The 22,699-nt window shown below is 39.3% G+C and overlaps 1 protein-coding gene across 3 annotated transcripts in view; it reads right to left on the reverse strand.

Moving 5' to 3' along the window:
* Positions 1-22,699, reverse strand: part of gpcpd1 (glycerophosphocholine phosphodiesterase 1) — a 70,967-nt gene that overhangs the window by 14,282 nt on the left and 33,986 nt on the right. For all 3 annotated transcript variants that reach the window (XM_043696567.1, XM_043696566.1, XM_043696568.1), the window contains 6 exons: positions 16,728-16,851; positions 11,429-11,672; positions 10,230-10,386; positions 7,432-7,561; positions 4,750-4,804; positions 467-559 (listed from right to left, as the gene is read on the reverse strand). In XM_043696567.1, coding sequence (XP_043552502.1) covers positions 467-559; positions 4,750-4,804; positions 7,432-7,561; positions 10,230-10,386; positions 11,429-11,672; positions 16,728-16,851 — 803 coding nt within the window. The remainder of the gene's footprint in view (positions 1-466; positions 560-4,749; positions 4,805-7,431; positions 7,562-10,229; positions 10,387-11,428; positions 11,673-16,727; positions 16,852-22,699) is intronic.

The following is a 22,699-nucleotide window of genomic DNA, read 5'->3' on the forward strand; positions in this document are numbered from 1 at the left end:
AAGCCCCTAGGACCTATATAAACACAAAACTGAAACTGATTCACCTACTAAGGAGGAGACACAAAGTGGCTGTTACCTCAACAGTCAAGGCAACAAGTTACCCTGAATAAAAGAATGTTACGTGTGTTATGCTTCATTGAAACTCAGGCCTAGCAAACAAAAATAGAGAATAGAAAACTTATTGCCATTTCATAGCTTCCAACCTAGAACGTTTCTTCAGCAAAAACATATTTGTAACATTTCCTATTAAAAAGTGAGCTCACAACTTCAACCTGCATAAGTATATTTCACACAAGGTTAAAAAAAAAGTCACCCAGCACGGTTGTATCTTTCATACCACATTGAATGAAATTGACAGGATTTGGCAATGTTCACAATATACAATGCAGATATACAGTTTCCAATATTATCAGCTGGTTTATTTTTCTTCAAAATAGACAATTCAAGGAGAAGAAACTTCACATACCTTTTTCATTAATATACAACAGGTGAGATCATGGTACACAATAGGAACATGGTCTTTTGAAAGGTGGACATCAAACTCTACAAAGGCAGCACCCTGAAAGAAATCAAATGCATAATTTATACTCTAGAAACTGTACTGGTGGAATTAAAGTTCTGCAATCAACTTATCAATTTCACAATTGCTTGCAAAAATTGTTAATAGATCTTGATTTCTATTTAATTTGTTAAAGTTTAGCGATTGAACGTCTGATCAATCTATACCCTACACGGTTCTTTGGTGACAAATTGCATGCACAGTCACAACTTCAGATACTCAGAGCAAGATAAACATCCAAATTTAAACCCTTCAAATGTAGAAGCTACCTTATTTTACTCATATTCAAGTGTAGTTTTCTCCCTTCCTTCTCTTACAACAACTTGATGCCTGGACTTCTCTTCCCATCAGCGAAATACCTAACTTCTGTTCAACACCTCACTAATGACTCAACCAAAAATCAAGAAATTACAGGGAGAAAGTACTATTTAAACACAAGTCTTATCTTGTCTCATAAATGCTTCAATGTTTCCCAATCAGTTACTTAAGTAAACATGGTAGCATTTTGCACAAAACAATGGACCAGTGCATTGCTGATAATTAACACAGGAATGACGGACACTTCAATGTACATCGAATGAGTTAGGAGCAGGAGGAAACTATTTGGCTCATTGAGCCCACGCTGTCATTTAATAAGATGATGGCTGATTTAATTGTAATCTCAGCTCCACCTCCTGCCTACCCATGAAACCCTTCACCCTCTTGCTGACCAAGAATCCACTCTGCCATAAAAACAAAGTCTTTAGACCTGCTTTTGAGAAAGGAAGAAATAAGGGCATTCCTTATTTTTAAAAAGGTGACTATTAGCTCTTGATTCTCCCACACAAAAATAAATCCTCATACCCAGAGTGTCTAGACCCTCGGTTTAAAGTTTGTAGAGTTTAAATCAAATCACTAGTTATTTTTCTAAACTTGAGCAGTTACAAGCCTAATCTGTCCAACCTATCTGCCATTTCAGGTATTATCAAATAAACCTTCTCAACTGCAAATAAATTTTTAAAATTGCAACAAACAGTAACATTTTATTACCGTTTCTCCTTACTTGGTCTACCCACATACTAGCCTTGTATGATACATGGAACTAGGACATCTGGACCCCTCTGCGTCCCAGAGCCCTGCCAACAAGACTTTTGTGAACATTCTGTTAATGTTTACTTGAACAGTTAGCCAAAGCTTGGTTTAATATTTCAGCTGAACAACATTGTCAACAATATAGTATTTCCTCAGAACTCAACTGCAGTGTTTCCCGAGATAATGTGTTCAAATCTCAGAGGAGAAGTAAAGCTACCTAAGTTTCATAAATGAAATGATCTGAACCAAACTGACAATCAGAAACACAAGCAAAGTCACAATGCACTGAGTGTCAGTACAATGCAATTTAATTCAATCACCAAAATTAAAGTGTGACAATTCTAACTTGGAATGTAACTCAAATAAAGCAACAAAGATACAGAAACCAATTCATATTTCAACAGGCTCCATCAAGTGATCACTACTTCATATGGATAAGTGCCCCCAACAGTGTCGTTGGACAAAATTCATGATCATCCTCAAAATATTGACGTCATTTAATCAATTCTTTTGTTCATTTCCTTTAATTCATCCAGGTCCATTTTTATGCAATCACTCTCCATAAGTTTGTGAAAAAGACCACTTTTATGGTATAGAGACTGTGTTTTTCATAAAATTTGATGCTATGCCTAGGCTAGTCTCCTAGAGAAGTGTTAAGGCATTATTAAAATTTTGTAAGGAGGTGTCAATGTTGTTAAAGATCATCACATTGAAACTCTTGAAAACTAGTTTCAGTCATATGGCTGTGTTATTTTATATTCCTACAACTATCCTTCTCCACATGATTTAGGAATATTGTAGTCAGAGAATCCAAAAATAATAAATATAGCACTGCCACAATTTTTATTAATCTGATGTTTCGACTCAAATAATTGGCAATTCGCAATTATTGCCTTGAAAGCATCTGATTAGAAGACACCATATCAATAGCAGACCCTTGGCAGCTGAAGTGGACATTTCATTTATCCTTCACTCCTTCATGGGATGAGGGAGTCACTGGCTAGGCAGCACTTAGTGCCCAGAGAGCAGTTAAGAGTCAGCCACATTCCTGTGGGTCTGGAGTTACCTGTAGGCCAGACCAAGTAAGGATGGCAGTTTCTTTCCTTAAAAGGGCATTAGTGAACCACATGGGCTTTTCCGGCAATCAACAATGGATTCAGCATCATCATTAGATCCTTAATTCCAGATATTTATTGAATTCAAATTCCACCACCTGCCGTGGTGTGATTCAAACCCAGGTCCCCAGAACATTAACTGGGTCTCTGGATTAACAGTCCAGTGACAATACCACTAGGTCATCGCCTGCTTAACATTTAAGGTTCTGTGCTGTGTCCAACTTACAGCCTGAAACTTATAAATCAGAAAAAAATGACTATCAACTTCATTCTTCATTTTCTGAAGGCTACTCAACTGTACAGGACACTTGTATGCTTTCCTTTATTGGTCAGAGTATTGAGTTTAATTTTCCACCCTTCAGGCACTCTGCCTGAATTCCTGATGAAGAGCTTTTGCCCGAAATGTCGATTTTACTGCTCCTCGGATACTGCCTGAACTGCTGTGCTTTTCCAGCACCACTCTAATCTAAACTATTGAGTACAGGAGTTGGGAGGTCATGTTGCGTCTGTACAGGACATTGGTTAGGCCACTGTTGGAGTATTGCATGCAATTCTGGTCTCCTTCCTATCGGAAAGATGTTGTGAAACTTGAAAGGGTTCAGAAAAGATTTACAAGGATGTTGCCAGGGTTGGAGGATTTGAGCTATAGGGAGAGGCTGAACAGGCTGGGGTAGTTTTCCCTGGAGCATTGGAGGCTGAGGGATGACCTTGTAGAGGTTTACAAAATTATGAGGGGCATGGATAGGATAAATAGACAAAGTTTTTTCCCTGGGGACAGGGAGTCCAGAACTAGAAGGCATAGGTTTAGGGTGAGAGAGGAAAGATATAAAGGAGACCTAAGGGGCAACGTTTTCACGCAGAGGGTGGTACGTGTATGGAATGAACTGCCAGAGGATGTGGTGGAGGCTGGTACAATTGCAACATTTGCAAGGCATTTGGATGGGTATATGAATAGGAAGGGTTTGGAGGGATATGGGCCGGGTGCTGGCAGGTGGGACTAGATTGGGTTGGGATATCTGGTCGGCATGGACGGGTTGGACCGAAGGGTCTGTTTCCATGCTGTACATTTCTGTAACTCTATACCATTCAAATTAAAATACAGTAATCTCTCCTGTATCAGGCACACACACACACACAGAAATGGAGGTGCCAGTTACCTGAATCTGCTACTTGCATGGGAAATACTCGTGGTAGCAGGGACAACCCACCTCAAGATTATCACAAGATAAGTAATGTTTTAAAGAGGCATCAGGGCCAGACAAATACCAGTATAGCTGGCCACAATAGGTCACTCTGTCATTATAGACAAAGCATGGCCTAGCTTGGCGATCATACCCACAACCAGCAGCCAAGCTGTAAATCTTTATGTAAACTTTGAATGTCTTGAAATAGCTTTAATAAAGCATCTGATCCATTATCCCCTTCTCATTCTAATACCAGTAAAGTCCATGTTATCTTCCAAGCATCTAGGAATTCCCCTTAATTTCAGACGACCATAAAAAAAAGGAACAGAAACAGGCCCCTCGAGCCTCTGCATTCAATAGGATTATGCTGATCAGACATTCAGGATGCCCACTTTCTTGCCTTTTTCCCACCATCTTTGATTCCCTACTGATCAAGAATTGATCTCAGTCTTAAATTTAGACAAGGACTCTGCCCCCACAACACTCAGAGACAAGAAGTTCCAAAGACAGCCAACTTTCAGAAGAAATTTCCCATCTCGGTCTTAAATTGGCACCCCTTTATTCTGAGACTTTGCTCAATTTCATTCATCATTTCAGGATCTAAAATATGTTTTTCATCTCATCCATTTGTTTGAAAAAACGCACTACCTATATTGTAACCTATAATTTGAAACTAGTTACAGTCTAGCAAGTCATTAACATCATGAGGGCGATTTGTTCTAATTGTTACAACAAATGACTTCTAATAATTTTTTACGAAACAATTTATCATGACCTTGAGAGTCTCATATCTGAATAGCAGAGCTGTTGTATTACATACGTGACTGGCTGCATTTTTGAAGGAAGCTATTGTGTTTTCTCGGACTTTTGCAAGGCTAAAACAGAATGAGGAAAATTAGCACAGTGAAACCTCAATGATGTCTATACACAGCTAATAATTTCAGTAATCATAGACAAAATAAACTAATATCCCAACAGGCAATACACATGCATTTAAAATAGAAACAAATGAATATTCAGAAAATATTATATTGCTGCCTATTGTTGTGCCACCAAAAATACAGAACAAAAAATTCATTGTTTTGGGAATGTAACAAGGCTTTTTTTTTTTAAAACCTTGCATGATTGTTTCAATAAAATTAAAGGGTCAGGGAAGTGTGGTAATAAAGTGAAAACCTCCCAAGATTGGGGATATGGAGGCCATTTTGATTTTAAATGGCAGAAATTAATTGTTTTCCTTCCATTTCCCATCCAGCAGACTGAATCAAAAGTAAAGAGTGTGGTGCTTGGAAAGCACAGCAGGTTAGGCAGCATCCGAGGAGCAAGAAAATCGACATTCCGGGCAAAAACCGTTCATTTTGCTCTTCAGATGCTGCCTGATGTGCTATGCTTTTCCAGCACCACATTCTTGACTCTAATTCCCAGCATCAGCAGTCCTCACTTTCACCGAATCGAAAGTCAGCCCAGCTGACAGGCTGGAAAAATAATGGCATAAGGCTGCAACCAAGGATGGACCCTCGAGTACTGACTGAGGTAATTAGGAGGAAGCAAGGGATTAAACTTGTGAGGGACGAGGTAAAGAGCTGCCTTGCAAGGAAATTAGGTCAGATAATCAGGAAGGAATGAGAAGGGCAATCTGTTGCTAAAGGGAATGATAATTTCAACAAGAGAATTGAGAATGGAGTAGTTGGAGCTAAAACATCGCTGGAAGTTGAAAGTTAGAGAGCACGTGACTGTGGAGAAAGGGACCCTTTCGGTTGGGGGTAGGGGAACAACGAAAGGCTGGAGATTGTAGGGGAGGAGAGAGGGCATAATTTGAGTGAAGAATTTAGAAATTGCAAAGAGAGAGGGAACGGCAGGAGGGAATAAAAAGAGAACAAGTGCGGATGGATGTACAAACAAAATGCCTTAGCAGACGGGAGGTGATGGTGCAGGATTGGGTTGGGGAGGTAGGGTGAGAGATATGCGATTGTAGCAGAACGAGGAGCGAGGCCATGATTGGGTAAAGTGGAAACTAAAGGTTTCCTTCAGGTACTCCAGCTCCTTATAGAGATTTATAAAGACATGAAGAGCAGATATAGGGTGAACAGCCAAGGTCTTTTCTCCAGGATAGTGGAGTCCAAAACTAGAAGGCATAGGTTTAGGGTGAGAGGGGAAAGATTTGAAACTGACCTTTCCATGCAGAGGGTGGTGCATGCATGGAATGAGCTGCCAGAGATATTGGAGGAGCTGGATACAATAATAACATTTAAAAGACATCTCAGATCAAGTACATAAATGGGAAGGGTTTAGAAGGATATGGGCCAAATGCTGGCAAATGGGACTAAATTAGTTTAGGATATCTGGTTGGCATGGACGGGTTGGACCAAAGAGTCTGTTCCTGTGCTGTATAACTCTGTAAGCAGCAAAACTTGACCATGCATTTAACTTATTTTGCCAGAGCTCTCAATTAAGACAATACACAAACAAATACGTAGGACTTCTGTGAATGTTGTCTGCACTGCTTTTATATAAAGTGAGGCTACGGGATGGGGAACATATGCACAGGTCTAGACATAACTCAATCTTCATTTTGGAGTTAAGCTTTTCTTTGTTTCCATATTTTCTTTCTAAATCCACATTAACAATGTGGTTTATAAAATCATGAGGGGCATGGATAGGATAAATAGACAAAGACTTTCCCCTGGGGTGGGGGAGTTCAGAACTAGAGGGCATAGGTTTAGGGTGAGAGGGGTAAGATATAAAAGAGACCTAAGGGGCAACTTTTTCACGCAGAGGGTGGTACGTGTATGGAATGAGCTGCGAGAGGAAGGGGTGGAGGCTAGTACAATTGCAACATTTAAAAGGCAACTGAATGGGTATATGAATAGAAAGGGTTTGGAGGGATATGGGCCGAGTGCTGGCAGGTGGGACTAGATTGGGTTGGGATATTTGGTCGGCATGAAGGAGTTGGACCGAAGGGTCTGTTTCCGTGTTGTACATCTCTATGACTCTAACAATTTTTAAAAAACCAGTAAATATATTACAATGTAATGTACACACCTACAGCAGTGGCGATGGGAAAGCAAAAGGGCTAAAGGTGAACAGCATGGATAATGGGAGGGGTAGGAAAGGGCACCTCCTAATCATCATCATTACAAAAAAGGACCCCTGTTCAGATTCTCTCTTCCAGTGACAGTGTGAACAAATTGCTGCTCCCATATCCCTACATCTACAGCTAGAAATGCCTTTCATGCAGTACTTGGCCAAGCAGCTCAGTTGGCTAGATGGCTGTATTATAATACAGAATGAAGCCAACAGAGTGGGTTCAATTTCTACACCAGCTGAGGTGACCTCATGGAAATGTGAGAGGTTATGTACCTTGGTAGGAAGAAAAGAGGCAGAGACTAAAGTGAAGGTGAGAAAACAAGAAACAGCTCTTCTATAGGTTGCTAATTTGATGCATTTTGGAATTGTCAGCTGCATATCTCATATAAAGAATTTAAACTACTTTAACACTTACTTTGCAGATGATGTATTTCCAGCACCTCTGTGCCCAACGTCTAAAGCCATTTTGGGTTTCCAATACTTGGACAATGAAGGAGACATGTCACAAATATAGCCTTCCAAGGGTTTAATAACAAGGTAGTCAACTATATGTGCAGATAAAGATAGATAGAAATGGTTAGTAGCTTACATTCCAATTCATGTCATTACATAAGCTATATTTAGGTGCAATCCCAATTGAATTATAATTAAAGACTCCATTTTGTGAGTGAAAGGCAACACCCTCAGAAATTTGATGACATTGCCAGTATCTAGTATGTAAATATTAGACCAAATAACCTTGGATAGTTCCAGTCTTCTTTCAAACACATTCACAGTTTATCTTTTTCTGATAATGTCAGTTGATAAAAAAGTTTATGTTATGTCCTTAAACTGTGCTATGGAGCCTTTTACCTCCTGATACCCTAAGAAACTAAATCTTTAGTATGCTGAGCAAATAGTCGCCGGTAAAAACAGGAATAAAGGTTCTGCAAGAGATGTAATGGGCTTGTAGGTGAACTTAACAGGGAAAAACATTTGAAGAAAGTAAAAGATAAAACAGAAGAATCAAGATTGTTTAGTATAATAATTGCAATTTATGATCATTGACAGCAAACTGCATTTTGGGGTGCTGTCAGAGATTATGTTCTCATAGACGTTAGTGCCACTGTTTAAGAAGGGTGGTAAGGACAAGCCAGGGAACTACAGACCAGTGAACCTGACCTCGGTGGTGGGCAAGTTGTTGGAGGGAATCCTGAGGGACAGGATGTACATGTATTTGGAAAGGCAAGGACTAATTAGGGATAGTCAACATGGCTTTTTGCGTGGGAAATCATGTCGCACAAACTTAATTGAGTTTTTTGAGGAAGTAACAAAGAGAATTGATGAGGGCAGAGCAGGTGATGTAATCTATATGGACTTCAGTAAGGCGTTCGACAAGGTTCCCCATGGGAGACTGATTAGCAAGGTTAGATCTCATGGAATAGAAGGAGAACTAGCCACTTGGATACAGAACTGGCTCAAAGGTAGAAGACAGAGGGTGGTGGTGGAGGGTTGCTTTCCAGACCGGAGGCCCGTGACCAGTGGAGTGCCACAAGGATTGGTGCTGGGCCCTCTACTTTTTGTCATTTACATAAATGATTTGAATGCAAGCATAAGAGTTACAATTAGTAAGTTTGCAGTTGACAGCAAAATTGGAGGTGTAGTGGACAGCAAAGAGGGTTACCTCAGGTTACAATAGGATCTGGACCAGATGGGCCAATAGGCTGAGAAGTGGCAGATGGAGTTTAATTCAGACATGCAAGATGCTACATTTTGGGAAAGCAAATCTTAGCAGGACTTATACACTTAATGGTAAGGTCCGAGGGAGTGTTGCTGAACAAAGAGACCCTGGAGTGCAGGTTCATAGCTCCTTGAAAGTTGAGTCGCAGATAGATAGGATAGTGAAGGCGGCGTTTGGTATGCTTTCCTTTATCGGTATTGAGTACAGGAGTTGGGAGGTCATGTTGTGGCTGTGTAGGACATTGGTTAGACCATTGTTGGAATATTGCGTGCAATTCTGGTCTCCTTCCTATCGGAAAGATGATGTGAAACTTGAAAGGGTTCAGAAAAAATTTACAAGGATGTTGCCAAGGTTGGAGGATTTGAGCTGTAGAGAGAGGCTTAACAGGCTGGGGCAGTTTTCCCTGGAGCATCAGAGGCTGAGGGGTGACCTTATAGAGGTTTGCAAAATTATGAGGGGCATGGATAGGGTAAATACGCAAAGTCTTTTCCATGGGGTCAGGGAGTCCGAACTAGAGGGCAGGGGTTTCGGGTGAGAGGGGAAAGATATAAAAGAAACCTACGGGGCAACCTTTTCACACAGAGAGTGGTACGTGTATGGAATGAGCTGCTAGAGGACGTGGTGGAGGCTGGTACAATTGCAACATTTGCAAGGCATTTGGATGGGTATATGAATAGGAAGGGTTTGGAGGGATATGGGCCGGGTGCTGGCAGGTGGGACTAGATTGGGTTGGGATATCTGGTCGGCATGGATGGGTTGGACAGAAGGGTCTGTTTCCATGCTGTACATCTATATGACTATGACTCTAAGTGTTAAGACTTCTGCACCTTGAATCCTCATTTCTGAGAAGTGCAGCCTCAGTCTATTATCACAACACAAAATTTTAACAATGATGCAAACAATATTTGCCAGTATTTTTGTCCCATCACTCCTCCAAAACAAAAACAAGGTGTCAGTTCTGACATTGAGATAAAGGTCACAAAACTCTGGGGTTGTCAACATACATAGCCAGACCCGCCAAAAGCATGGGGGCAAGATGGATTTCAGATTGGAATTTGAGATGTTAAACAACTGACTATGCTACTGATCAGTGACCAAGATCAACGAACCATATTTAATGAACTGTCAATATATTTGGAACAGAATGAGAAACAAAACTGGCAAGACAAACCCAAGACAAAAAGCCCACTATCTTAGCACTGTATTCATATAGCCTTTAACAATCAAGTTATTGAACTATCAGATAATTACAGTGCAAATAATTGAGCAATTTTCTTCCTAAAATAATTTCCCTTATTTAACAACTGACCAGATGTGGTCTGCACACAGTATTTAACTTTGCTATCAATTGTCCAAAACGTGTGTCGGAAATCTCCAAATTGAATGGGCTCAATCACAAACTAATGACTAGCTTACTAGAGTATGCATGTATGTGTAACATGTGCATCACTGTACAACTATTCACTAAATTCTGCAATTCTAAATAGTGATACCTTTCACTTTTCCAATAGTTTGTCTAGAATTTCTACTCATGATGGGAAGTGTGATAACTCCACTGGATTTTTCCACAATTGTTGAGGACAGAAGGCAGGCTGTTCCAACAAGGCCAGGAAGTGCATCACCTTGTACTACTGGTACACCCAACTCTTCCTGTAAAATACAAGTATGAGTTTGTGCCATATTAAAAACATAAATGACCTAAGTTGTTCATGCAGGATAAACTGTTGAAAATGCTTGAGAAAACAACAAATCCAGGAAGAATTAAGAATAGCAAAAATGCTGTTCTTGATAATTCATAATCAAGTCTCTAATTTCTTTGAAGCCCTCAAACCATACAACTCTTGCTGAATACAAGTCAATCAAGCCCCTTCTGATTTTCTTGAACGTGTTAACTACCCTCTCACTGTATCCATTTTTCCCATAACATTTTGAATTCTTTCAATCCTTTGCACCTAAAAGTACCAAATCCATTTGTGTGGCATTATTCAAGGATGTCACTTTCAGACCTGATCAACTCTGCATTTGTTTGGCTTTCATTCCTACATTGCATTTTAAACTTCACTGGTTTTAATTTTATACATTCTCTTCATCCTGTACATCTGCCCTGGCTCACTGGCAAGTACACCATTTTAAAATTCTCATCTTTGTGCTTAAATTATCTCACAAACAGGAGACAATCTAGTCCTGATGTAAAAGGACAAACTGGAACAGCATTAAGGATTTTGTCATATTTACAAGTGGAAGCTGAAAATACACAGATTAAATTGGACAAAACTAGTGATTGAAACAGAGGTGGAAACAAATCTTAAAAATCTGCAATAGGCAGAGTACCCAGAATGCATGAAGTTTGCTCAATTTGTGATGTTTTTGTTTACACTGTTACAGCTTCTGACCATGGTTACAGCTTCTGACAGAATGAGGTAGGCTTACCTCAGTGAAGCTGTTATCAGTAATTAGGGGTTAGAATTTAGGAGGAGTGGAGGGGAGAGAACCTTATTTTCCAGGTAAAAACCCTGCCAACAAAAACAATGTTTTCAAATAATACAATTATCTTTCCAGTATGAAAGATACATTATGATTTCTTTCTTTCTACCCCAAACTTCAAAACATAAGCAGATCATGGGCAATTATTGCCACATCACCTTATAAACAATTATTTTATATTAAAATAGCTTAAGAACAAATGTCATACCTCAAAGAAGTCAAAAATTAGTTCCAGGTTATCTGGCTCCATTGTTTGAATGCTATACTCTGTCCACTGACTAGGGTCTAAGGCATATCCACACTCTGGCTGTGAGTGACGTGATTTGTATCCATTGTCGCTGATTAAGGAGATTTCTAAAGTATTGGGCATTTTCGGCACAGAGGTAGAGGTAGTCAGCAGTTTGTCATCATCTTCCTCCTCCTCTTCAAAACCCTCCAATGTCAGCTTTACCCTTTAAATAGCATGGGCATTAAAGAATTCAAATTTAAAAACTGCAGGATATTCATCTAATATTCACTTCGTATCAAACAATCATTTTGGTCTTAAAAGTTGGGGAAAAAAAAAGTTATCTTTTAAAACAAGACTAACTAGCCTCCACATATTGGTTTGCACGGCCAATCTATCAACTAGCTAATCCAAGAAGTTCTAAGATTATTGTAGACTTAATGACATTTACGAACATCATTTATTTTAGACAAGATTTGAGCTCATGGCATGTGGGCTTTAGTCTATGACATGAACATGTTTAACACAATCATAGAGATGCACAGCATGGAAACAGACCCTTCAGTCCAACCTGTCCTTGCTAACCAGATATCCCAGCCTAATCTAGTCCTACTTGCCAGCACTTGGCCCATATCCCTCCAAACTCTTCCTATTCGTGTATCCATACAAATTCCTTTTAATTGTTGTAATTGTACCAGCCTCCATCACCTCCTGTGGCAGCTCATTCCATACACGCACACCCTCTGTGAAAAAGTTACCCCTTAGGTCCCTTTTAAATCTTTCCCCTCTCACCCTAAACCTACACCATCTAGTTCTAGACTCTCCAACCCAGGGAATAGACCCTATCCATGCCAGTCATGATTCTATAAACCACTGTTACGATCACCCCACAGTCTCTGACACTCCAGGGAAAATACCACCAGCCTATTGAGCCTCTCCCTATAGCTCAAATCCTCCAACCCTAGCAACATCCTTGTAAATTTTTTCTGAACCCTTTCAAGTTTCACAGCATCCTTCCGATAAGAGATAGGCCAAACTTGCGTGCAATATTCCGAAAGTGGCCTAACCAAAGTCCTGTACAGCCGCAACATGACTTCCTAACTCCTATATTCAATGCTCTGACCAATAAAGGAAAGCATACTAAACACCTTCTTCACTATCCTATCTACTTGAGACCCCACTTTCAAGGAACTATGAACCTGCACTCCAAGGTCTCTTTGCTCAGCAATAGTCCTGCTCTGATTTGTCTTTCCAAAATACAGCACATCGCATTTATCTAAATTAAACTCCCCTGCCACTACTTGGCCCATCAGCCCCTCTGATCAAAATCCCATTGTACGCGGAGGTAGCCTTCTTTGCTGTCCACTACACTTACTAACTATACCACCTATGTTCACATCCAAATCATTTGTATAAATGATGAAAAGCATTGGACCCATCACCGATCCTTGTGCCACACCACTGGTCACAGGCCTCCGGTTGCAAAATAATCTTCCGCCACCACCCTCTGTCTTTTGCTTTGAGCCAGTTCTGTATCCAAATGGCGAGTTCTCGCTCTATTCCATGTGATCTAACCTTGTTGACCAGTCTACCATGAGGAACCTTGTTGAATGCCTTACTGAAGTCCAGACAGATCATGTCCTTCATTCTGCCCTCATCAATCCTCTTTGTTACTTCTTCAAAAAACTCAATCAAGTTAGTGAGACAGGATTTTCCACGCACAAAGCCATGTTGACTGTCCCAAATCAATCCTTGTCTATCCAAATACATGTAAATCCTGTCCCTCAAGATTCCCTCCAACAATTTGCCCACCACCGATGTCAGGCTCACTGGTCTATAGTTCCCTGGTTTTCCCTTACCACCTTTCTTGAATAGTGGCAGCACGTTTGCCAACCTCCAGTTTTCCAGCACCTCACCTGTGACTATCGATGATACTAGTATCTCAGCAAGGCCCAGCAATCACTTTCCTCGCTTCCAGCAGAGTTCTAGAATACACCTGATCAGGTCCTGGGGACTTATCTACTTTTGTGTTTCAAGGCATTCAGCACATCCTCCTGTAGCATGGATATTTTTCAAGATGTCACCATCTATTTCCCCACAATCCGTATCTGCCAAGTCCTTATGTTTAAGTATTTCTGTAGAAATGGGAATACTTTAAAAAAAAACAATATGAGAATATGTGGCCAGTGTGTAATGATGTATTACTTTCATTGGGAGTGTGTTTACGAGCAAACAAATAGTTGTGCACTAGACCTTCAGTTTAGGAAATCAGATTTTTTTCGCCTTTGATTAGGGGAAATATCCAAAGCTTGCAAGATGTTTTTGGGTTTCAGTTTGATAGTTTTTGCAGAAGTCTTCGCTGAAGTCAATGTATTGCTTCATCAATTGCTCCTCAAAGAAGTTGGCTTAGATTGTTTGAACAAAATTACCTCAATTTCAGCATTTCCGTTTATGAATTTCAGATCAGAAATCTTTGATTACAACACTGAAGGAGTTAACTGACGCTGAAAAAATTCAAGTTTACCCCCAAGAACCGGGGTAGGGGGAATTGAAGCCACAGTTACTTCAGGCCTTTTAGAGGTCAAAACAGAGGGAATTCTTTTTGATGGGAGCATTTGCGATGAATGGGACTGCATTTCAATTGGTATTTCTAAATCTTTAAACTTGTGTATATAGGTCTGTGTATTTGTGTGTGTCATTCAAAAACCTTGTTAAAACCCCCAAAAAATTATCAAGCTAGATTTCAGTCTGGTATCGTATTTGCCCAGTAATTACATCAGCTAGCAGAGTAACAAACAGAATTTGCTAGAGAAACTCAACAGGTCACTGGACCCAAAAACTTTAACTCTGCTTTCGTTCCACCAATGTTGCCAGACCTGCTGATTTCTCCAACAAATTCTGTTTTTGATTCAGATTTTCAGCATCTGCAGTTGTGTTTGATTTTAGCTGGCACTGTAATACTGCCCAGTCTATACAATTATTATATAACAGACTGGGGTTGCCATCATCAGGTTTCCTATTGATATAAACTAAACTTGAATGGAAAAAGAATCCACTATGCAAAGGGGAGTTTATTTAAAACAAAAACCAAACTGAACAGCTTTGATTGCATGGTGTATTAATTCACTGGTCTGATGTATATCTCTCTTGTATAGTGCATAGAATATGTAATTCCATTAACTAAGTGTTAGCCAGCTATTAGTCAAAAACAGAAACTAAGTTTAAGAACATCCCTCCTTCACAAGTACTGCAATGTTCAGTGTCTATACTTCAACCTATAGAATATCTCGTCTTTCTTGGGACACAGCCTTTTTATTTGCTGATAGAACATTTTTTTTCCTTTATAGAGGATGGGGAAAGTAATGAGAAATCAATTCCATGCTTGATAGTGGTGGTAATGGGGCTTCAACCTTTCTTGTGTGGCAGGAGTCTGGAAGGAGCATCAAAAAGTCAGATTCTCCTTATCAAAACTTCTCAGCAGTATCACATTTATATAACTTATACAGTGATAAGATTTGTGCTTTCCAATATTCAAATGAAATCGCTAGCATGGTCTTTTTCCTAAAATCAACCTGTTCAGAGTTGTTATTACCCATCTCTGGATTGGTTGTGATTATTTGTGTGAAGTTACCATGAATGACTCTCCTTCTCTCCTCTCACTTGAAGGGTGGGAACACTCAGGTTAAATCACCGGCAATCAACTCCACTGACAGAGCAGACCACGGTCTGCTAGTACTATGGTGACTTTGCTTTTTTAATCTAAGTATTTCAATTGTCTCTTACGACAGCTTTCTAAATACCAGAACTGTACAGACCACAGCAATCAGTTGTGCGAATTTTGCTTACTTTCCACTAAACTGCAGCTTCCCAAAGAAAAACACTCAGCATTTTTAACAACCAGCCAATGGATGAACAGAAGTTTCCTGTAATTATGCAGTTGGCAGACAGGAATCACAGCTTTTTATCCCCACTACAACTGTTCCCTTGTCATGAACTCAAAACAGTCTTCCTAGCCATTGCCTGAGCCTGAATCAGACCCAGTGCCTGCCGTAAGATTATTGACACCTTTGTAACATCGCTTCTGTGCCCTCCTCCGTTCACTTGGTGTGGAGGTCTCATGCCATGCTTTTGTTACTCTTGGACTTGACTAATCTAATGTAATCTCGGGCTGCCTCCCACACTCTATTGTGCAAATGCGAAGCAACCACAAACTCAGTTATACATAAAGCCAAAGTTCCCATATCATATCCGTTCTTGCTGACCAGAATGGATCCTGTTGCTAGGTTTGAAATAATTTAAGCAATTTTACCCTGGGTTCAAAAATCCTACACTGGCTTTCCTATTTCTTGATCAGCTAGGAAATCCCAAGATTTATGTTTCACTCTAACCTCAATTGTTCCACGATTATTGCTCAAAGTCTAGGTTTTGCAATGACCTCCCTGAATGTCTCAATAGTTTTTCCCTCCTTTGAAGACATTCCTTAACACTAAACACAGAAGTAAAATTGCTCACATTTACCCTATACTCAGGATTGTTACAAAGTTCATTGAGAAGAAGTTTTGATAACGGCCCTATTTTCCTTCATACTCACTTCAATGTCACAAAGGAAAGATACTGGATTAGCTCAAATCATGCTCAGATATCTCGGTGACAATTCAAGATTCAAAAATTAAAGTTAATCTTGCAGTAGGTCTGCACACAGGCAATGGCATTTGTTTTTATATCAGAGGCACAAGGAAATATAGTTCAAAGTAGCTTTAACAGAAGAAACTTTCAAAAAAGTAATGGTGAATGGCATCTTAGGGTCAAAAGACTACACAATGCAAAGTGGAGTAACAAGATTAAGTTTGAGGCTGATTATGCAATAAGGATATCAAACAAACCTGGTTCCATTGACAGTTAGTAAAGCTATGACATTACTAAAAGGACAAGGGGGAATTGTTCCCATGACCATAATAATAGTTTTTGCAGTTTTACTGCTGTGATGCAAGCTCTCCTGGGGTCAACCCAAAGTTAAAACATCCTCACAATTCAGTTATTTTGTACAGTTTACAGAAAAACTACACTAGCTTCAGTAAGGCATTGGAAAACCAAACAACAAGCATGCAAATCTGGACAGAATATATTGTGGCTTGACAAGTTAGATAGAATGCGATTCACATTATTAATCATCTCAACTTGATAATGTATAGTAGTTAGAAATTTCACTTCTTAACAAGGAAGACAAGATTTATGTTCTGAACAGTTTTAAAGGAGCAATGTTACATTTTAAGTGATTTACCTAAACCTGGACTTCTTGAACTTCTTCTTAGATATGGAAACTGGAGGTTTCTCAGAATAATGCAACCTCAACCGAATTTCACTTTGGCAAGTTAACCACCCAGACTCCAACTTCTCAACGTCATCTGTAATCACAAATGAAATTACTTAGTTTACATGCATCAAGAGATATCCTATAAACTGCTCCACAAATCGGCATATATTTTTCAAACTTTGAAAAGCTAACTATCACATTTCACAGACTACATCCCATTTTCCAAACAGCATTACATTTCAGTTATGTCAGATGATTACATAGCAATATACATCAGTGACTGTACAGTAAATGATTTATGTATCAAATGATTGAAATTAGATTTATGTTGGTATCTTCACAATTAGTTACATTCTAAAATGTTAAAAAGTGTTCTATTCAGCACCACCTTAATTAAAAAACGGTAAAATACTTAAATTAATCTAAATAACAAATGTACGAAGAACAAAAATATTCAAGAAAGCACTTGAAAGCAATAACAGCAGACCAAGTCATCATCCAAATTGCAAGTCTTCACGTGAAGTATCTTATTGGTCTCGTTCACCATATACCCTCGGTGGAATTGTTCACCTGATGATCTGCACCACTAATCAAAAGAAATACAGTGATTTGGGTCACTGATTAAAAACTCTAGCAGGCTAAGCTTATAAAAGTAACAAGAGAAAAAGCTAGTGAATCAATGACTTGGAAGGAACATCTTAATTCTGTCCACTTAGTTCAACAGTAATCTCTCAATTGTAAGACCATAAGACACAAGAGTGCAAGTAGGCCATTCAACCCATTGAATCTTCTTTGCCATTCAATGAGATCATGGCTGATCTGATAAGCCTCAACTCTGCTGCCTTTTCCCCATGACTTTTAGTTGCCATACAGATTTATAAAAAAGGTCTCAACTTTAAATATAATCAATCAATGTTTCAGCCTCAACAACCCTCCGCAGTAAAGAATTTCAAGACTCATCTACTATCAAAACATTTAAAATGTTCTGAGATTGTGTCTTCCAGTTCTAAACTCTCCCACAAGGGAAAACAACCTTTCTGCACCTAAATCTGTCACGGCTTCTAAAAACTGTGCATGTTTCAATAAAGTCATCTCTCTTTCTCGATCTCGAAAAGTACAATTTCTCTAAACCTGGTAACAGTGTAGCGAACCTTCTCTGAACAGCCATCAATGCCAATATATCTTTCCTTAGACAAGAGGCCCAAAGTACTTAAGCTATCTTCTGACTAGTGCCTTGGGTAGTGTTAGCAAAACGTCCTTACTTTCATATTCCATTCATTTTGACTTAAAGGCCATCATTCTATTTGCCTTCTCTTGAACTGGTGGACTTAGATGGTAGCCTTTTGTGATTCATGGACGAAGATTTGCAAACCACTGCGTTCTATAGCTTCCTGCAGTCTACTGAATTAATATTCAGCTCCTCTATTATTCCTGCCAAAGTGCATAACCTTACATTTCCCCACATCATATTCCACTTGCCAAGGTTCTGCTCACTCACTGAAACTATCAATAGTTTCAAGTTATCCACATCACTTGCCTTTTCAGCTATTTCTGGGTCATCCACAAACCTGGTTATTGCACACCTAAGTCATAAATATATAGTAAATAATTGTGGCCCCTGTCCCTACAGCACACCTCTAGTTACAGGCTGCCATTCTGAAAATGCCTCATTACCTAAATCTGCCTTCTATTAATTAGTCAATTCTTGATCCACACTTGAGTACCACTTCGAACACCGCGAGCTCTTACCTAGTTTAGTAGCTAACGACTGATACCTTATTAGACACTGAGAATTCAAATGCATCACAGCCACTGTTCGCCTTTCATCTATCCTCCTTTTTACTTCTTCCAACAATTCTAACTGATTTGTCAAGCATGATGTCTCCTTCATGCTGACTGCTTGATCACATAATGCATTTCGAAACACTCTGCTATGGCATCTTTTCTAAAAGGCTTTAACGTTTCCCAATGGAAGAAGTTAATCCAACAGGTCTGTAGTTACATTTCATTTTAGAGACATAGAGATGTTCAGATGGAAACAGACCCTTCGGTCCAACCTGTCCACACCAACCAGATATTTGTCCCTGTTTCGTAAAAAACAGCTGTTACCACTTGCAGATTTCCAATCCCCTGGGGATTGAAATCTAGGAATCCCTGGAAGCTTACTACCAGGACATCCATCATCTCTGTAGCTATGTCTTTTAATGCTACCATTAAGTCCAGGGCCTTATTGGTCTTTAGCCAGATTACTCCCTTGCATTTTTACCTCCAGTGATAGCTTTCATACTTATTTCCTTTTCTCCTTTTGCCCTTGAATATTTAGTAATTTTGAGATACTAGTGCTTTCTACTGTGAAGACTGATCCAAAGTACTTATACAATTCCTCTGCCAGTTGTTGGTTCACCAATTATTGTTTTATCCACCACCTTCCCCATCCCCAAATAACGAAAGAAGCTCGTTGTACATCTTGATATCACTTACAAATTTACCCTCAGTTTATTTTCTCCCTCTTGTTTTTTTTTAAAAAGTCATCTTTTGTTGGATGTTTGCAACTTTTGTAATCCTCTAGCTTACTAATTTTTTGACATATTGTATTTCTTCCAATTTGACCTTATGTTTAAGTTCTCTGGTTAACCATAGTTGGCTTATTCCTTTCCTGGAATCCTACTTTACAGGGATACATCTTTACTTTCTTAAAATGTCTACCATTATTCCTCAAAAGTCTTTACTGCTAAACTGCTTCCCCAGTCCATTTCAGCCAGTTCTACCCTCATTCCTCTGCAATCAATCATTCTTATTTAAGCTTAGAACCATTGGTTTTTTTAATGTGGGCATGCCTAGCTAAGCTAGCATTTATCCTCAATCCCTAATTGCCGAGGGGGCAGTTAAGAGTCAACCACATTGCTGTCCAACTGGAGTCACATGGAGATCAGACCAGGTAAAGACAATACGTCTCCCTCCTTAAAGGCTGGTAAACCAGATGGGTTTTCTCACAAACAGCAGCAGCTTTATGGTCATCATTAGACTCTTAATTCCAGACTTTCCGCTCAAATGGAATGCTAAATTCCACCATGTTACAGTCACTGTTTTCAAAGGAATCTTTTACTCTGTCATCAGTATTAAACCTACGTCATTACATATCACCAGATCCACAGCATATTTTAGGAAACTACCCTAATAATGTGGACAGCATGGTGGCTCAATGTATAGCACTGTTGTCTCTGAGAGCTAGGGTTTGAGGTTCGATTCTCACTTTGGGTGACTGTGTGCAGTCTACATATTTGCCCCATGACTGTTTGGGTTTTCTCTGGGTGCTCTGTTTTTCTTCTCCCCGCACGTTAGGCAGATTGGCAATATTGAATTGTCCATAATGTCCAGGATGTACAGGCTAGGTGGATTAGCCATGGGAAATGCAGGGTTACAGGAATGGGGTGGATTTTGGTGGGATGCCCTTCAGAATGTCAGTGAGGACTCGATGGGCTGAATAGCCTGCTTCCACACCGTAGGGATTTTATGATACCCCCAAGTACATATCATGATTTCTTCCTTATGACTTCCTGTGTCAATGGTTAACGCACCACTTTTATGCCGTCGTTATCACCTGACTTTTGTTCTACCATACAGCTACTATCAGGGAGTCTATAGACTACTCCTACCAGTGTTGTCTTTCTCTTTTTATTTCTTAACTGCCAACAATATATTCTACACCTAATTCAAGATGATTTCTTACTATCACATTTATTCCATCTTATACCAATAGGGTTATCCTACTACCCTTGTGTTTCAGTTTGTCTTTTTATTAAGTCACATACTGTTGAATATATAGTTCCCATCTTGGACTTACTTGTAACTGTGTTTTCTGTAGGGCTTTAGGGTCATATCCATTAACCTGTACTTGTACAGCTAACTCATTTATTTTGTTCCAAATACTATAGGTAATAAAGTCACAAGCTATTAACTTAGACTTTTTATACCACTTCCTGTTTTGACCCTACTCACTGCTGTTTCTCTATGCTTGTTCACACTGGGTAAATTTATCCAAATAACTGTGCTGTAATTCTGCCAAATCCTCTTGCTTTCGAAGCCTATTTTTCCCTCTTCCAATCCTACATTAATTTGAAGCCATCACTATAGCCATAAATATTTGATTCATCAGGACCTTGATATGAGCATGGTCCCCTGAAGCCCATCCCACCAATTACACATTCAAATTTCACTCCTGAGATGTCAGCATATCTATCCTGGCATTCAGTGGAATATGTAAGGTTTGCTATGTCAATATGAGCACTACCTTTCAGGTAGAAAGAGGTCACAGCTACACAGATGGACATAAAAATTTCTTTAGGATAAGTATAAGTGCTCCTCCTAGAGTCTTGGCTAATATTGCTGGTTATTGGACCCTGTAGGTATTACTAACACATTTCATTACTTCACCACTGTCACTATGCTTCAAAAGATACTTAACTAGCTATAAGGCACTTCTCTCTATGTCTTTATGATAAAGATGATTTATAAATACATTTATCTTCAAAATTTGGACTGGAAAAACCTGTTGGAGAAACTTAGAAATTACCTCTTCAGAACATTTTTTCTAGTTAGTGATTCGCTCAGATGTTTCTTTTTTCACATCATACACCAGCAGAGCCAGACAAAATGTGGAAATGAGAGACTATATTAGAGTGGTGCTGGAAAAGCACAGGTCAGGCAGCATCCAAAGAGCACGAAAATCCACGTTTCGGGCAATAGCTCTTTCATCAGGAAGGGCTTTTGCCCGAAACGTCGATTTTCCTGCTCCACAGATGCTGCCTGACCTGCTGTGCTTTTCCAGCACCACTCTAATCTAGGTTCTGATCTCCAGCATCTGCAGTCCTCACTTTTGCCTAAAATGTGGAAATGAACCAGTGCAAATGTGGTGGCTAAAGGATGTAATGTCATTGTTCACATAGATAAAAATGACATTCAAGAGTTGGCCAGAGATTATGAACCACAAAATTACTCCAAAAAAAAAATTGAACAGTGGGTTACAAGTTGTTTCACTGAAAGATGAGAATTATAGTTGATTGCAACATATAAGTCTGTGAACAGAAGTTAACATGCATGAAAGATTTTGATTACCCAGTGACAATTACAAAGCAAGCATTAAGTCAGATATTTACAATAAACTCCAATTTCTTAATTACACATGCAGAGAATGGTACCAGAGATATCGATGTATTGCATTTCTTCATCTGCAATAGATAATTGAGAAGGATATTGCAGATGCGCATTGTTTGTGCCACATTTTTAAAAGACCCCACTCTCAGATATGCAAATACAGTTAAATGAGAGAGGCAACCAAATACAAAATAACTCAAAGCACAATTCATTTTTACAGAAAAGAGAAACCTACACACCTTAGCTACTGACCCATAAGGAGATGGTGATACATACATGAGCAAGAAACACTAATCATTTCGATAAGAACACCTACAAAAAGTAATGCATGTTCTCAATTAAGTATTACTTTAAGATCAACTAGGAGAAAGTGAGACTGCAGATGCTGGAGTACCAGAGTTGAAAAGTGTGGTGCTGGAAAAACACAGCAAGCCAGGCAGCATCCAAGGAGCAGGAGAATTGACGTTTCGGGCATAAGCAGTATTGTCAAGACTAAAATTAATCAAAGGTTCGAGAAAGGGGTCACAATAATTGAACAGTGATCTTTACAACTTCAAGATTGAAGACCCGGGTTCAATAATTCTGTTGGAAGAAATAAACACTCAAGAATGTTTAGTAGACCATGGGTCTGATTTTGTGCTAATAATGACAGTGAAACTGTCAGCATTTGAAATCATTTCTGCTCTGCAATGGACAGCAACTCCGCAGTGTGTACACATTAAATGTGGAAATTCTGACTTATTTTCAGAGTGATCTTGTGCATTTATATGCATGTAGAGAAGCTG

The sequence above is a fragment of the Chiloscyllium plagiosum genome, chromosome 9 (assembly GCF_004010195.1).
Source record: "Chiloscyllium plagiosum isolate BGI_BamShark_2017 chromosome 9, ASM401019v2, whole genome shotgun sequence".
Taxonomy (NCBI): domain Eukaryota; kingdom Metazoa; phylum Chordata; class Chondrichthyes; order Orectolobiformes; family Hemiscylliidae; genus Chiloscyllium; species Chiloscyllium plagiosum.